The sequence below is a fragment of the Python bivittatus genome, unplaced genomic scaffold (assembly GCF_059951505.1).
Source record: "Python bivittatus isolate LINGU-HERP-01145 unplaced genomic scaffold, Pbiv_v1 ctg000840_np1212, whole genome shotgun sequence".
NCBI lineage: Eukaryota > Metazoa > Chordata > Lepidosauria > Squamata > Pythonidae > Python > Python bivittatus.
In genome coordinates this window covers 36051205-36069689 of record NW_028277113.1, presented here as the reverse complement: position 1 = coordinate 36069689, position 18485 = coordinate 36051205, and the positions used below count along the sequence as shown (strand labels likewise).

General features: G+C 37.8%; 1 protein-coding gene across 1 annotated transcript in view; it reads left to right on the top strand.

Annotated features, from left to right (window-relative positions):
• The window catches only part of NPC1 (NPC intracellular cholesterol transporter 1), a 52470-nt gene that overhangs the window by 9989 nt on the left and 23996 nt on the right, over positions 1-18485 (top strand). Inside the window, exons 2-6 of the mRNA XM_088130712.1 lie at positions 10991-11113; positions 12630-12736; positions 13430-13605; positions 14342-14509; positions 16664-16913. Of these exons, the coding sequence (XP_087986838.1) occupies positions 10991-11113; positions 12630-12736; positions 13430-13605; positions 14342-14509; positions 16664-16913 (824 nt within the window). The remainder of the gene's footprint in view (positions 1-10990; positions 11114-12629; positions 12737-13429; positions 13606-14341; positions 14510-16663; positions 16914-18485) is intronic.

Below are 18485 nucleotides of genomic sequence, written 5' to 3'. Positions count from 1 at the left end.
GTGAATTTTCCTATTGTTATGGTTATAAAACTCATATTCAGAAATTGAAGCTTAATGTGTTTTACAAAGCTGTAATCAAACGGCAGATCAGATCAGACTTTTTACATATAAAATGTAACCTTATCTCATGTTTTGGTATAATTTTTCATCCTTGGACATTCTGCAGCTATAATGATAAAGTAGTAAACAAGGGAGCTAACACTCGGTATAATTTCATAAGTGACCTCTGTAAAATGCCAAATCAAGGTTGAGCATAGATAATAGGAATGTGCCCTTGTAAATCAAGGACATTACATATAATTAGCTTTTTGAAGTCATTCCAGACTGGGCATTCTTAATATTATGTATTTTGAAAAACTTACAGAATGAAAAAAATTCTATTTGACTGGGTTCAAATAGTGATAAGCCATAATTGCTTGACTGTGGTTTGTTGAACAAGCCACATTTGGTTAGGTTTAGAAATTGTGTGAAGCCATTGCTTTACAAATCACACTGACGAGGTAGATATAACATATGAAGCCAAACCCAAACACTGCAATATTACCAACTGTTTATGGTATGTTTTTACAGAAGTATTAATGCCAAAACATCCCCATTTTTATGTAGTGTAGAAGTTATTGTAAAGTTACAGTGTTAACATTGTTCTTCAAAACTCAGGAGTACGAAATCTTGGAAATGCAAGTTCATCCTGAAATGTGGGTGTGAAAATCATGAATATACATGAAATTGTGATTTCTATATGCTGCATCAGGAACAAAGCTAAAGCATAACCTAGTAATGTCATAGACATAACATTTCAGAAATTAGTAATTGTGCATGATTTCTGCAATCCTTAGATTTTAAGGATTTTAGAATACCACTTCAGAAATCCAGTATTGATGTCCTTTCGTTGGGAGAAGAGACCCGAGGTTCAAAGAATATTGGCTGCCTAGAGGCTGAATTAAAATTTCACTGATGAGTGTAATCTCTGCATCAGCTTTTTTAGCCTTTGTCATTTTCCCTTAGCTTGTTGTTTTTAGTTAGATTAAAGGAACCATTAAATGTGCTCTGTCATGCTGAGATAAGGAAAACACATTCATGATAGTTTTCTCTTTCAATTCACCCTTAATAAATTGAAACCCCAATCCAATTTATCCAACCCCCTTAGAAAGCAGTCTAAGTCGTCTCCAGCACTGTTTAGAAAGAGGAGAGAGAGCGGAGAGCTTGCAACCAGAGCAAATGAACAGAAGGCACAAAGTAAATAGAGTTTTCCAAGGGAACCAGTGAGTTTTGTGAAGGAAACCAGCTGCATTTAAGGTGGATTATTGGGGGAGACTGTATGCTTTTTCTGGCAAAGTGGTGGGTGTTTGCTTGCTGGTGGATCATGTGGTCTGAAAAGGAGGGGCTGCAGCAGCAGAGTCATTGATCAAGAATTAGCTAGTGGGGGGAGCCATTTTCCGTAGCCAATTGCTCAGTCCCATGCAGCACTTGAGAAACTGATCCTCTGGTTCTCTTTGAAAGCAGCCTGAGTCCCAGCCAGCACTGTTAGAAAGAAGAGAAACAGTTCACAAGTAGAATGAGCATAAACAATAGCAAATAAGTACAGGGGAGTTTTGTGAGAAAATTGAATAGGAGGGAAGAACATAATGGCCTTCCACTTCCGGAGTGTTTCATTTAGTGACTGCGTAAAAAAGCATGATTTTGTTTAGTGATTGTGTAAGAAGGTGATTGTGTAAGGATATATTTTCTCATTACCTCAGTGTGCTTTAGTGCTCTGATTCTTTCCCTGAGAAAGTGAATACAGGCTCAAGTACTGGTCTTTGTATTAAAGACAGAATTCATTCACTTTCTCTGGAATTGCTGTACTCTGAAGCATCTCTTTCACTCCTTTGTCACCCAACAGCCTAGCCGCTTCCCTGGCTGGTTTTCTGATTCAAATATATTTAAATAAGTTATAATTTTCCGCCATATGCCCCTCAGATTCTTTTTCCTGGCATTCTGTATTACAATGTACTATGCATACAATAGGTCTCATTTCTGCAGTGATTTATGGTATTTCTTTAATGTCATTATGTAAATGGAATAATATGATACAAATGAACTAAGTGGTATCATTTGCATAATGACACCATCATGCAAATCACATAAACCGCCACAATGATGTACTCTTTTATTTAATGGACATTTGTGAATTACAGACACTCCCTTCCCCCATTGGTCTGTAAAAATCACTGTATCTCTGTTCTTGTCAGCAATCAAGCTACCTAATTTCCCTGTTTTGGCTCAGAGACTTCTAGCACTGGCATAGAAATGTCTAAATATTGCTTTTGATGTAATGCAACAGCTGTCTGTTTCCATTTTCGTTTAAGTGGACTACATTTACTGGTACATATTTGATATCCCCCAAAAATTCTCAGTGCTATATAAATCTAAATCCCCTTGTTTGGCTCCACTCCATGCATTGTGTCTCTGTGCTGTCTAGTGGTTCTGCATGTGAACAGGTAGCATTTCTGAGAACACTAGCTTGGCAGTCCTCAACTTCAGTCTGCTACTAGCAGCCAGAATTTGGCTTCCAAAAGTGTCCATCTACATTTTAGTGTCATTAGTGCTGACATGGAACACAGTTGTGGTCTCCACTCCAGCACTACCTAGTAGCTTATCTAAATGGTAATAGGTAGGCAGGTCACCATGGGGTCTGTATACCTGCCACATACTAATCACTCTGTATTTCTGATGACTGAATCATCTATAATTGGAAGTCCCCCACTTCCAGAGGAATATCCTTAGTACAAGAGTATGTGGGAATATCATCCAAGGACTGGGTCTCTCCTTCAGTAACATCTCCTTTTCTTTGAAATGATGTCTTCTCCAAGATCTTTGTTGCCTGTGATAGCAATAATCTACCAGGAGTATATAGCAATCACACTTTTGAAGGTCTCATTTTTCTACTTCACTGGCATCTCCTACTCACCCACTTTGGTTTAACCTGTCCCCAGAGAACCAAGAGCTCACTGTTTTGGGCACAAATCCACAACTTATGTCCAACTTGCAGATATCATACATTTGATGTTTTATGCTATAATTGGAAAGCACCCTTTCTCCTACTGGCTTTCTACAGGCTATGTGCAGACATCCAGCTCATTTTGTGTGGTGTGTGCTTAATACTGGAGTGCAATAACTGGAAGTAGGTAGCTTGCTGATCCTCCCTTAAGCTGACAAAAAAGTGTCTGTCAGGTAGGACAGTCCAAGGGACAGCAATATCTACCACAGTCTCTGCTGTAGTTCCTCCTTGCTGTAACTCTAGAATGGGAAGCATGGCTTTGTGCATGTGCAGAGCAGGCTCAGTTGCAGCCCCACTTCAAGCCCTGCTTGGGGCCATCAGTTCACCACATAGGCATAGAATCTGCATTTTACCCTAAAGCTGTAGCAAAAAGGAATGACAGTAGATCCCAGCCTTAGCTGTGGTGGCATCTCAGTGCCAAGCTAGAAGTGCAACCATCCTTTAGCCTTCCCTGGCCAGGTACAGGGCCGGACCTCTCACCCTAAAGTCATAGCAAGGAGGACCAGTGCAGGGGAAATAGGTCCCAGCCCAGGCTGTAATAGTCTTGCTCTTTTACCCTCTGAGACTGCCTCAGGCAGAAGAGAGGTCCCACTTCAAGTTTTTTGTTGTGGGGAAAAAAATGGGAGGAGGGAGCACTTTTAGGCCACTTTGAGCTCCTATATTAAAAAAACAGGACAAATACAGTCAGGTCCAGAAATATTGGGACATCGACACAATTCTAACATCTTTGGCTCTATACACCACCACAATGGATTTGGAATGAAACAAACACAATGTGCCTTAACTGCAGACTGTCAGCTTTAATTTGAGGGTATGTACATCCAACTCAGGTGAACGGTGTAGGAATTACAACAGTTTGCATATGTGCCTCCCACTTGTTAAGAGACCAAAAGTAATGGGACAGAATAATAATCATAAATCAAACTTTCCCTTTTTAATACTTGGTTGCAAATCCGTTGCAGTCAATCACAGCCTGAAGTCTGGAACGCATAGACATCACCAGATGCTGGGTTTCATCCCTGGTGATGCTCTGCCAGGCCTCTACTGCAACTGTCTTCAGTTCCTGCTTGTTCTTGGGGCATTTTCCCTTCAGTTTTGTCTTCAGCAAGTGAAATGCATGCTCAATGGGATTCAGGTCAGGTGATTGACTTGGCCATTGCATAACATTCCACTTCTGTCCCTTCAAAAACTCTTTGATTGCTTTTGCAGTATGCTTTGGGTCATTGTCCATCTGTACTGTGAAGCACCGTCCAATGAGTTCTGCAGCATTTGGCTGAATGTGAGCAGATAATATTGCCCGAAACACTGCAGAATTCATCCTGCTGCTTTTGTCAGCAGTCACATCATCAATAAATACAAGAGAACCAGTTCCATTGGCAGCCATACATGCCCACGCCATGACACTACCACCACCATGCTTCACTGATGAGGTGGTATGCTTAGGATCATGAGCAGTTCCTTTCCTTCTCCATACTCTTCTCTTCCCATCACTCTGGTATAAGTTGATCTTGGTCTCATTTGTCCATAGGATGTTGTTCCAGAACTGTGAAGGCGTTTTTAGATGTCGTTTGGCAAACTCTAATCTCTAATCTCTCTAAACAGGCCTTCCTGTTTTTGAGGCTCACCAATGGTTTACATCTTGTGGTGAACCCTCTGTATTCACTCTGGTGAAGTCTTCTTTTGATTGTTGACTTTGACACACATACACCTACCTCCTGGAGAGTGTTCTTGATCTGGCCAACTGTTGTGAAGGGTGTTTTCTTCACCAGGGAACGAATTCTTCGGTCATCCACCACAGTTGTTTTCCATTGTCTCCCGGGTCTTTTGGGGTTGCTGAGCTCACCGGTGCGTTCCTTCTTTTTGAGAATGTTCCAAACAGTTGTTTTGGCCACGCCTAATGTTCTTGCTATCTCTCTGATGGGTTTGTTTTGTTTCTTCAGCCTCATGATGGCTTGCTTCACTGATAGTGACAGCTCTTTGGATCTCATCTTGAGAGTTGACAGCAACAGATTCCACATGCAAATAGCACACTTGAAATGAACTCTGGGCCTTTTATCTGCACATTGTAATTGGGGTACTGAGGGGATATCACACACCTGGCCATGGAACAGCTGAGAAGCCAATTGTCCCATTACTTTTGGTCCCTTACCAAGCGGGAGGCACATATGCAAACTGTTGTAATTCCTACACCGTTCACCTGAGTTGGATGTACATACCCTCAAATTAAAGCTGACAGTCTGCAGTTAACGCACATTGTGTTTGTTTCATTCCAAATCCATTGTGGTGGTGTATAGAGCCAAAGATGTTAGAATTGTGTCGATGTCCCAATATTTCTGGACCTGACTGTATATAAGGAAGCAGTGGCAGGAGCTGGCCTAGGCCCAGCTTTGCATTATAATAAGGCACCTGGAGTCTCCTCCACAGAACCAATAGTTTTGCTGCTCCTGTCTGCTCTCCATTGCAAGAATCATCCACCACAAGCCCATCTTAGTATCAACCCTGTCTGTCATTGTACACATTACCACAGCCTAAGCAGACAAAGTAAAATGGTGAAAAATATAGGAAAGTTATTCTATAAAGTTTTTTTTTAAATACATTTCAGTTTAATGGTATTCCTCAGTACTTTGTTTTCTTCATTTTTGATTCACTAGAGATTTTTGTATCAGTGTACAAAATGACTTCTCAGGAGAAGTCACCTTGAGGTGATTTGGGTTTGAGATCCTTTGTTGTATGTTGTGTGTGTTAAATATTGGTGAATATGTTAAATAACCACTGTTTGTTTCCAGTGCCACATAACTATATGCTTTTGAAACTCAGAGAATTTTCTTTTCTTTTTTTTAATATTTTTTTTTATTTTTTACAACAAACACAAAACATACATAAACAAACAAGAACATAGAAAAGCATAAAAAAAAATCTTCCATTTTATACCGTGTGTCAACCAGTTACCAACTCGTTGGTGCCCCTTTCATAATCTTAAATTCTCATATCTATTCAAAATATACTTGTGTACTCATCAATTAACAATTATTAATCATTCATAGCTAGTCTATAGAATCATTTATTACAAGAAATTTAAACTTTCAATAGGATTAGTAGTACATTTTCATCTATCGATTATATGTGTATATATATAATAATTGATATCAAATTTCTATTGTAAAATTTCCTAATCCATTACATTACTATATTTTCTCATCCAATCATTAATAAAACAAATCCCGTGTCATATAAAATTACTTATCTTCTTATTCTAATTTCAAATCTCAATTTAACTCATCTCTGCACATTCCATAATTTTCAATAACTTCCTCCTGCATAGGTACTTTTTCATTCTTCTAATTCTTAAAAGTTACAGTTCTAACCACTATCAAAACATACTTAATTCTTCACTACATGTTTCAACAAAAATGTCTCTAGTTTAAAATCTATATGTTACTATATGCAACCATGTATAAATTTTAGTCTAATCTCTTAAAACATTTATGATCAAATACAATTTTTAACTATATATCTCAGTTTTATACTTTATTCCAGCGCTTGCATAATTTTAAGTTCACCCTTTTCATTCAATATCCCAAAACATCTAGCTGTTTATTCCTTTTTCTATATTATTGGATAAAAGAAAGCAATAATAAATGTCTTTTCAAACATTCTGCTTTTTGAAGCTTCTGTCAGTTCCATCATTGTTGTATTCCCCTCATTTTTTCTTTAAGCATCTGAAGTAGTTTCTTTCAATATTGTTTTACTTCTTCTTTTTACACATTCTCTTAGTACGATTTTCCATTATAATCTTGTATAATCTTTTTCTCACCCTCAGTACCAAGAACAAGTCTGTCCCTCTTCATTTATCAGTTGATAAACCCTTTTAATTCTCAGTTTATAAGCCTCAGAATAATTCTGTTTAATGTCTCTGATTTCTTGTGCTATTTCTTCCTTTTCCATTGATCCCATTTTATGTTTAATTAAGTCCATTTTAGCTTTAATATCTTTTTTTTCTTTTTTTTGCAGGAATTTCTGCAGCTCTTCTTCCAGTTTTTTATAATCATCCTCGATAGTTTAAAAATCTTTTTCTGCATTGTGTTTCTCGTATAGTCTATTATCTTGTATAAACCTTCATTGAGTCAAAGGATTCTTTATCTTTGTTCTTGCCAAGAGAAAGAGAAAAAAAAAGCAAAAAAAAAAAAAGGAGGAGAGGAGAGGAAAGGCTGGATCTCTTTAAAAATCCAACTGGGGGGGGGAATAGAGAGCAAAGCAGAGCTTCTAGCAGAAAGAAGAGCTACTGCCACTAATCAAGGCTCTTGTGACTAACTCAAACTTTCCATCTTGATATTTTCAAAGTTGCTTTCAACTCCATTTTCTTGTTTATAGTTATTCAGATAGCACCTGTATAAACATGCACATCCCACTATCTTTTTAGAAAGCCCAGGGTCCTTGAGCATGCGTCACAATGGAAGAAAAAAGGCACTATATCGAGCCTCTAGATGGCAGTGCAACTTTCTTTCATTTACTTTCTCTTAACTCCACTTTCCCCATTTCAAAATCAAAAAATATAAATTTCTTATAACAATAAAGAAATCTTAGTCAAAAAAGAGGCTTAAGATAAAAAATTATTGAGTATTAAAAAGAAAAAGCCAGTCGAATTAAAAATATTTTTTTTTAAAAGAAAAAACATCTTGCCAATTCCACTAAAAAGGGAAAGTTAAAAAAAAGATTCCCCCCCCTTTTTTTTTTTTATAAGGCTCAATCTCGCCGCTTGATCCATTTTTCTTCACTTTTAACAATCTCTTTAAGTTACTTAAGGTGTTCTCTAAGAATAGTTGAATAGTAAAGGTCCATCTCACCCGGTTGACACCCCTCTCTTTCTTCTTCCTTTGGAGCTGTCCCGGCTTTCGCAGCCATTTTTGGCTGCCTCTCCTCCACCGGCTTCAAGAGCTTCTCCCGGGATCAATCTGGGACTTGCGGCGTCCCTGAGATCCGCGGGACGCGCCCTTTGCGATCGCCATCTCTACGGGACGGCTTAGGTCCATCGGGACCGTCCGGGGGGGGGAGATATCGGCTGCGATCCTGGGAGCCCAGGATCGCCCGCCGTACCGCCGCGACACCAGCTCCGCCCTCCTAAAAACTCAGAGAATTTTCACCAGCACTTTGTGATGCAACATGTTGGAAGCTTGTTGCACAAGGATGCTAAAGTTAAACGTTGTAGAATACATAGAAATAGCTTTCTGATATCCAGCTACCGTTTAGACCAGTGGCCTCCAACCTTTTTGGCACCAGGGACCGGTTTCGTGGAAGACAATTTTTCCACAGACCGGGTGGGGGGGGATGGTTTCGGGATGATTCAAACGCATTACATTTATTGTGCACCTTATTTCTATTATTATTACATTGTAATATATAATGAAATAATTATACAACTCACCATAATGCAGAATCAGTGGGAGCCCTGAGCTTGTTTTCCTGCAACTAGAAGGTCCCATCTGGGGGTGATGGGAGACAGTGACACCCGAAGTGTGTTGCTTATGTCCAGTCTACTCAGTAATCTCATTTTGGTTGCTGTCACTGCAGAAAACCCTGCTTCACAAAGATAGGATGTTGGAAATGGAAGCAGGCTTTTCAATGCTTTTGTGGCAATCTCAGGATTTTCCACCTTGATTTTAATCCAGAATGTATGGAGATTTGAAGTTGTCTCGAACATACTTTTAAGGCCACCGTCATTTGCAATCTCAAGCAGTTGATCCTCTTCTAGCACGGACAAAGTCAATTCACCTGGCTTATTCACAAATGGGTCTCAGATCCATTCCTTCCCAGTTCGGGGGTCTTTTGTAGTTGGGAAGTAATGCTCAAACTCTTTTGAAAGCTGAGATAGGTGATCATGCACCAGCTGAGAGAAAGAAGGCCCTAGCTCAGTTTCTTTCAAAATCTCCACTAATGTTTGAAACATGTCAAAAATCCCAATGTTCACTTGTCGCCCCCATAATTCTAGTTTGGCTTTGAATGCAGCCACTTTATCTGCCGACTTGAACGCAGTTGTCATTCTCCCCTGAAGTGACAGATTGAATTCGTTGAGCAGGTTGAATATGTCACAAAAGTAAGCAGGTTTTGTGACCCATTCTGTGTCGCTGAAATGTGCTGGTGGTGGTGACTGTTTTTCTAAAAGAAATCTCTGGAGCAGCTCTTGTAACTCAGAAACTCTGGCCAGTGATCTACCTTTAGAAAGCCATCTCACTTCTGTGTATAAGAGAAGACGTGTGTGCTCTGCGTCCATCTCCTCTCAGAGCTGTGTGAACAGATGTGAGTTAAGGGCATGTACTTTAATGTGCTTGATAATTTTAATCACATCCTGCAAAACGTTGTTAAGTTCAGGTGACATTTTTTGGCTAGCCAGCATTTCTCTATGGATGACACAGTGCGTAGACTCACATTCATAAGCAACATCTTTGACCCAAGTAGTGAAACCAGAAAGCTGTCCAGTCATGGCAGCCGCTCCATCCGTGCATATACCGACACAAAATGACCAATTCAGTTTTCCTGATATGTAATCATTCAAAGACTTAAATAGTTCTGCAGCTGTGGTGTTGGTTGGCAACAAAAGTGCACATAACATATCCTCATGCACATCCTCCTGAAAAATATATCACACAAAAACAAGCGTTGTTGCCTTGTTGTCAACATCGGTAGACTCATCAACCTGGATTGTGTACAACGGTGACTCATTCATCCGCTCTAACAATTGTGCCTCAATATCCTCTGCTATTTCATCAATTTGTCTAGTTACATTGCTAGCTGAAAGAGGAACAAGTGCCACCTTTTGAACTGCAGCCTCTCCCAAAAGTTTATGACAAACGTCCTTAGCAGGAGGCAGGATCAACTCTTCACCAATAGTAAAGGGCTTCTTAGCTTTAGCAATGTGGTTAGCCACTAAGAACTGTGATCTCAGTGCAGACACATTTGATGAAGTGGTGACCTTCAATAGTTGCTTCTGTTCTTCGTGTTCATGTTTTTTTCTTTTGAAAAACTCCAAAGGCTTGTCTTTTAATGACGGGTAGGACTCTTGGTATTTTCTTTTAAATGCAGCTTTCTTTTTGTTGGCAGTCTTAGAGTCTTCTGCTGTCTCATCTTTGAGTCTTTCCCCCTTTTCAAAGAAGCTCTCCAGTGACATTTGTTTTTTACTCATTTTGGCTAGGGTTAGCTTGTGGACTTACCAAAACTTGACTGAGACAAGTGTGCAATGTGGGAAAAAGGCGCAGATGGAAGTGGTAAATAAAATAACGGGTGGGCCACATGTGGAGTAAAATAAGTGTCGGATTCTGACTTAAAGCCTGCCACCAGATGCAGGTATACAACTGAAGTACATCAACTCACTTGCCACTATAAAGCCTGCCACCAGATGCAGCTTAATTGTCACTTGCCACTCACTGATAGGGTTTTGATATGAGTCTGCAAGCAATTGATTTATTATGGTCTCTGTGCAGTCAAACCTCTCTGCTAATGATAATCTGTACTTGCAGCCACTCCCGAGCACTAGCATCACCACCTCAGCTCCACCTCAGATCATCAGGCATTAGATTCTCATAAGGAGTGTGCAGCCTAGATTCCTCACATGCGCAGTTCACAGGGTTCGCGCTCCTATGCAAATCTAATGCCGCTGCTGATCTGACAGGAGGCGGAGCTCAGGAGGTAATGCGAGCGATGGGGAGTGGCTGTAAATACCGATGAAGCTTCGCTCGCTTGCCTGCCACTCACCTCCTGCTGTGTGGCCCATTCCTAACAGGCCATGGACCGATACCGGTCCATGGCCCGGGGGTTGGGGACCCCTGGTTTAGACAATTTAGCTTCATATTTTTATGTATGGAATAATCCTTTTGTAGCTCAGATGACTAAATATGCTTCTTGACCAATTAGTATGCATCTTGTTTCTTAATTAAGTGTTTTTTTCTTGATATGTAGGTATTTTCAGGCTCTTGCGTATGGTATGGCCAATGTGGAATTGCTTCTGGAAACAAAAGGTACAATTGTGCATATAATGGCTCAGCATTGCCACTACCAAAGGATGGCTATGATTTGGTGCAGGTAAGTTTCTGATTAATTATGCTTTTACTAAAGAGTTCTTAAAAATAAATCTTTAGTGGAAATGAGGTAAAATACTTGGTTATGTTTTCCTAACTAATATGTAGTGTAATTAAAATATTTAAATCTAATGGGAATCTCAGCACAAGTAAGACAGCATGCAAACTGCCTAATAGTAGACCACGGTCTGAGTATTTAGTTTAGTCCTCTGTGCTTGGTATTGTATAGTTTCAGGATTTAGTCTTAAGGCTATATCAGTCAATCTTAGAGAGTAAGAAATCTTCTAGGACTAGTATAGGTAGTCCTCAGCTTACGTCTGTTCGTTCAGCAACTGTTCAAAGTTATGGCAGTGCTGAAAAAATGGACATAATGACCAGTCCTGTCACAGCACCCCTGCAATTGCATGATTGTGATCCAGGAACTGGGGTGAGTGGTTTGTGATTATGATGTCACAGCAAGCCATGGTCATGTGATCGCCATTTGTGACCTTCCCTGCCAACTTCCCACAAGCAAAATCAATGCGGAAGCTGCCAAGGAAGGTCACAATTCGCTTTTTCTCCTGAGGAGCCCTCCCCCCACCTGCCTTCCGTGGCATGTGTCCACCCATAGCAGCTCCCCCAACCTCCCAAGGCCTCCCCTGACCATCCCAAGGCCTTCCTCAACTCACGCATGGCCTTCTCTGGCCCTCTCCAGGCCTCTCCCGACCCATAAGCAGCCTCTGCTGGCCTGCCCACGCTCTGTAGCACCTGCCCTCAGCACCCTCCAGCCCCTTGCGGCACTCCTGCACTCCTTGCCTGGGACTCCCACCTTTTCCTGCTTAAGAACCCATGTGGTTCTGGGGTTATAACAGCAGCTGGGACTGCCAGCATTGCCATTGCTAAGTGATGCAGTCATGTGATGTTGCACTTTACGACCGCATCACTTAGCAACAACAATCCAGGTGGTCCCAGTTGCCATTGTAACCCGAGGACTACTTGTAGGCACATCTGGAATTTAAGATTATATTGTGAGTGCTCAGAGTCAGATATAACAAATGGGCTAGTTACAAAATGCAAATTTATCTGAAGACAAATGAGTGAGGTTCCTTCTCACCATTCACTGTAGCCCACCAAGTGATCCACTTTACAGGTTTACCACATAGCTATTCCCACCACTTTGCCTGGCAGCATATCACTTTCTTCCTTAAAATTAAAATAATGTTAAGAAGAAGAAAAAATCCCAACAGGTGAGGTAGAAAGGTTGGCAGATTTCCTTAGCAAATACCAAGGAGCTTAACTGCAGGCATTTTTGTGTCAAACAGCATGAGATGTCCTACCCCTGATTTACCAGTACCTTTTATTACTGCCTAAACATTTCTATTTATAAAATAACTACTTGCACTGTTGCTATGTTATAAGCTGGAAATATGTTGTTGAAATCATGGGATATTTTCTGAGTCAGATGTCTGAAATCAGCAGTAGAACAATCAGATTATTGTCATTTTAGAAATATTTCTTTAAATATTCAATTTTCTGTTAAGGAAATCTGTCCAGGTTTTTTCTTTGAGAATGTTAGCCTTTGCTGTGACCTGCAGCAACTTCAGAGTTTGAAAAGTGGCCTGGAGCTACCTCTACAGTTTCTTTCCAGGTATGTGGGGATAGTGTATATAAGGAGGTTGTACCTTTTATAGAGTGTTTTAAATAAATTGTAGGAAATTAACTAGGCATTCTGTTCACAAGGAAACACAAAGGAATGTCTCTTAAAACTCTTTCAATATCATTTTGGCCTTAACTTAAAGACTCTTCTAGAAAGTGTTGATGATGGCAGAATTCTTATTTTTAATTAGCACTAAACCACTTCCAGTAAACTGAATTGTTTGAAGTGCTTCTGTAATAAATTTATTCTTTATTACTTTTTCATATTTGTATTATAGTTCAGATTGTATGTGTGTATTTTGGTTTTTATTGGGGATAGAAACACTATAGAATAACCTCTGAGACTATAGGCTGCCTACTTCTGCATTGTTATATGAAATTAATCAGCATGAATAAATGGTGATTAAATAATAAATATGAGTAAATATGCTTAAGTCTAGTATTTGGTTGTATTACTGTGCTGAACTCTATTTATTATTCACAAATGAAATATTTGTGGTCTTTCAGTAAATTATAGCTAGAAGATTTATTGGTGATTTTTAAAATTACAAATTCCAGAAGCTTATTATTAATCTAAATTTAAACATTTGAGCCATAATATCTCTTTGCTCTCAATAACTAGAGAGAGAATGTGTGTGAGTTTTATTTTATATACATGTACTACATCAGTGTTGCCTCTCTTCAGGTGTCCATCATGCTTTCATAATTTCATGAATCTGTTCTGTGAGATAACCTGTAGTCCTCATCAGTCTGAATTTCTGAATGTTACACAAACAAAGCTGTATCCTGATCCAGTTACAAAAGAGAACAAAACCAGCATCATAGAGGTGCAGTATTACATTGGAAAAAAATTTGCTAATGGTAAGAAAATAATATAAATAATATAGCATAGTTGAATATTTTCATTGTCTAGATTATAAAAGAATTCTATAATTCTATAAATTTATCTGCACATTTATGTGTAAATAATCCATATAGTACAGATAAAGAAGATTGCACTTTAATCTTCTTGGCCATTGAACTATTATTCTCGTTTAGGCATCAACCCTGTGGTTTAATGTTTAATTTAAATTGGGAAGATGCTGATTTTAAATCAGTTATTCAAGTTAAGCTTCCCACTGTTTCCTAACATTGGTGGAAATCTGACTATTAAATCATGCTAATTTACTACTAAATATATATATTGTGTTGGAGAATTTTTTTTTCTTCTGGTAATATTGTACTATTGTGCTTTATTCTACCTTGGTCTGGCCCTGTCATCAAAAAGCAAATTAGCGAACAAATAAATATATACACACCTCTGTTTTGCAGCATTCAGTGTTGTGAAAAAGGCATTGAAAAGAGAATTTCTTCCCACAAATTATTTGGAGTTCATCAAGTGATGTGAAGGGAAACATGGTGGGGGAGGTTGGGAAAAGAATGAGACGATTTATGGAACTGGTTCAGCTTGAAATGTGTCAGAAATATCTTAGCTATTTTACTGTAATCTCAGAGTTGCTGAGTAATCTCTATTGCTGTTGTTGACTCAATATAATAAATGTTCTTTTTATAATTTAGTATACCAACTTGTAATTTTTGTATAAAATTGTACTTCTAGATATGTATAATGCTTGCAAAGATGTGGAGGCTCCATCAAGCAACATTAAGGCACTAGGTCTGTTGTGTGGGAAAGATGTTAAAGAATGCAATGCAACCAACTGGATTGAATATATGTTTAGCAAGGATAATGGTCACACTCCTTTCAACATAATTCCAATATTTTCAGGTAGGAAATATAGACATTTTAATATTTCATTTTTGTGCAATCTAGTGGGTGCTGCAGTTTTATAATGATATAAAGAGCTGGATGATATCACTAATAGAATATTAGTATACATGCAACTATATTACATTTAAGTTTGAACATTTATTTATCTTTAATCTATTTAATTAAACAAATACATAGAAAAGAGGAAAAAAGGCAAAAGAAAAAGTTTGGACATTTATTTATTTATTTATTAAAATTGTATGTAGCTGTATTGAACAGAATTATTCAATTTTTTAATTGCAAAAAGTATGTTCAGTATTGTGTTCTGTTAATTATATATGTTCATAATATATAATGTATTTTACAGATTTTCCTCTTTAAAACCTGCTGATTTTTTCAAAGTAACTGGTTTTATAGCTTCAGTGTTATGAAGTTGAAAAATATTTCTTGTATGATTGCATGTGCTGGATGTAGTGTTATTCATTTTATTTTTTTGTATTTATATGGGGCACAGCTCTGTCTCTATAAATATTTGTATGCTCTGAAAGCAATTTAATCAAAATGTTTAAGAACTTTGCTCTGTGTTCCTCACTGTGTGTCTAATGCATTTCTCAATTTGGAGCTTGGTCTTGCCTTGGATGAGAATCCACTGTTTAAACTATTGAATAAAAGTAGGGGGGGGGTTGTTTTATTTTTTTTTACAATGGATCCCTGGTTCAGTCTAATATTGTTGATAGATTTGTCTCTTCTTGGAAAAAATGTATACTTAAGGACTTAGTCTGTTGTTGCTTTTCAGCTGACTCTCAGATCACATGTGGCCCTGAAAAAAATCTTTATAGATGCCAAACATAGAATCCTTGATTTGGATCTGGAGGCAGACTTAAAGTCTTGAGCCATTGCAATGGAGATCTCTTTTACATATTTTTTTTAATATTCTGCCAGTTTCCCTTTAATCTAGTGAGGCTTGACATCTTATCCTCTAGATGCTGGAGAGAAGACGTAACAGTACTCTTGGAAGGTTTATGTCCATGCCCGGATGAAGCTATTGAAACAATTGCTCATGTGTTACTGCACCATCCTTTTTATGATAGGAAGTGCTTCAGGCTTATCCATTCTTCCTTATTGAGTTGTTTAGGTTGGCTTGAGGAGCAGGTAGTATACTTTTTCTTAGAAGACTCACCTGCTAATATCTTCACAAAAGTAGCTAAATTCTGTACTATTACAAATGCTATCAGGAAGCACTAGGTTGGTATTTGACCTTAGGACTTCTTTTATATAATTTTATTTCACTATGTATTAATTATTTTCACTTGTGTTATATATTTGATTCTTTCTCGTTTTTTTGATCTTGACCAAAATAATTTTCTCTACATGTTTTAAAGGCTTGGTTTTAAAAATTTTCAGCTGAAATATTGGCATTACTTCTTTTAATCTATTAATAATAGGTGAAATAGAAGATAATGGATTTCACATACACAGATAATAATGGATTCTCAATATTTAGATAGACTTGGGCAGGATTTCTATTTATGGGAGAAGTCCAGTGTGTTATGTTTGTAGCTTATTTCATTTGATGTGTTTTTAGAAATGATGTGGGTTGTTAATGGAACAATAATTTGCCATATTGGTGTTTACAAAAAAAACTAAGGAAGATTCCCACCAAAATAATTCACCTCTGTTCCAGTTTTATAAATGGGATTGTACTTTGTGAAATATTTTGCTGGTACGGCAAATAGGAAAGAATCATAAATTCAGTTAGCCCTCATTTTTTCAATTTTGTTTTAAGGATAATATGTTAAAAGGATGAGGTTGCATACTGTGTTTGGTTTTGCACCTTGCCAAGTGGATAAAATAACTGGTCACTTATTAAATTTCTAGAATGTTCTGATTTTATGGAAGTTTAAATGGTTGCAAGTTATTTCTAATTAATAAAATGGTAACAGTGACTGCTTTTTAAAAAATGAAATTATAGCTTTTTTTTTAGCATATGAATCTTGTGGCTTATACATGGTATATTGAACTATTATTTTTCTAATGATGCTGTTAACACTAAACTGAAGTTGCCAAACTATAAAAATATTCTTATAAGTTAGTTAAAGAACAATAGATGATATCTACACAGCTAACATTACATTCTTTTTTTTCCATAAATGTTAACTTCTCCCTTGCTAGATGTACCTATCCATGGGATGATTCCTATGAACAATGCTACCAAAGCCTGCAATGAGTCTGTGGATGACATCACAGGACCCTGTAGTTGTCAAGATTGTTCCATTGTCTGTGGCCCAAAACCACAACCTCCCCCACCTCCTGCACCTTGGCTTTTGCTTGGCTTGGATGCCATGTATGTTATTATGTGGATCTCCTACACAGCATTTCTTCTTGTTTTCTTTGCAGTGGTTTGTGGCTTCTGGTGTTACAGGTAAATAGCTATTTTAAGCACTTTAGATTGAAAATATTCCAAAACTGTTTATATAATGTTAAATCAATCATGCATACTCATTATTTTAGACACACTCCTATTTTTCAGTAACCCAGTGGTTGCTCAGTTAAGTAGTCACTGATGTTTTGTATTCTTTAAGAATTTTTTTTTTTACAATGTAAAAGTAAATATGGATGGTGTTGTAGTGATTATTCATTTTATACAGTTGACCACTTGATCTATTAACGTAATCAGATTTGGCAAAATGATATGGAATGAGAGAAAGAATCCTTATACTATAAGCAATTGTGTTACATTGAGATTTCTTTTTTGTTGGTGTTGTTACACAAAACTTTGACCTTGCTCAGTGTGGATAAATGCACAGTGTACTTTCAGCTGTATTACTAGTGACTCTGAACTACAGAGCCGTCTGAAAATGGGGCTGAATAAAAAAAAAAAATTACAATCATTGTTAATAATCAGTGGGATTTTTTTCCTTTCTAATTGCTTGCTGAAAAGGGAGGATGGCCAGGTTGAATAGCTTTATTAAGTACAGTATATAACATTCTTCATTTTAGTTACAAACTGATGTTTTGTAAAAGCTGTCTGTGTTGAACAGTTTCATCACCATGATAGAATGAAACCATTGTACTGAAAAGTATTAGGGCTGGATTTTTGGATTTGAGGCCAAAAAGTGTTTTGGAACATGCAGTGGTACAAATGTACCATTTGTCTACAAATCCTTAAAGCAGCCACAGTTTTTCCCAGGATTGCATAGCTGCCCTCTGCAGCTGCCATGCAATCCCAGGAAAAGATGCATTTAGTCTGAGGAGTTGCAGAGAGGTACTGTGTTCAAGCCCTGTGTCTTTGGAACATCTTTTTGCTTTGAATCCAAAGCACTGTAACAGCCCTGAAAACATAATGTTGCATGCAAACCTTTGACCAGTTTGGCCAGCGCAAAACTTCTGCACAGCTGTATTCAACAGTAGGACAGGCCAATAGATTTATTTAAAAAGTTAAGGATCCTTAATTATATATTAAAAATTAAAATAGATTTTATGTTCTAAATTAAAATAGCTGGAATGGTAGCTTTAAAGCAGCTACCACAAGCAGATAGTTTTACTGTTGCACTTAAATCTTTTTAAAAGTTAGAGTAATATGAGGTACCTCAGCCTGCTGCAGTAGAATTGTCCTCTCCACCTCCACCACATAGTCTTTAGTACCAAGTGTTCTAAAGGAGGAGCCTCAGAAAAACAAGAAATAAAGGCAGAGGAAGACCCTTTCAGGTATTTTCCAGTTGGATTGTCTCTTCCCCACTGTTCATTTCAGAACTTTTTTGCTGAAAAATATTCTTAGGTCTCCTTGCATGCCCAGAGTTTCAATAACGCTCATGTCTGGAGACTGTGAAGTCCATTCCAAAATCTTTCTTTCCTATAAGTACTTCATGGTTAATCTGGAGGTATGTTTCAGGTGTTGTCTTGCTGAAATATCCCATTTCTTTTCAGGTATTCATTGTAACTTAAGTTTGATAAGAGATGCCTATACTTTTTTATACAACCATACTTGGTCAAA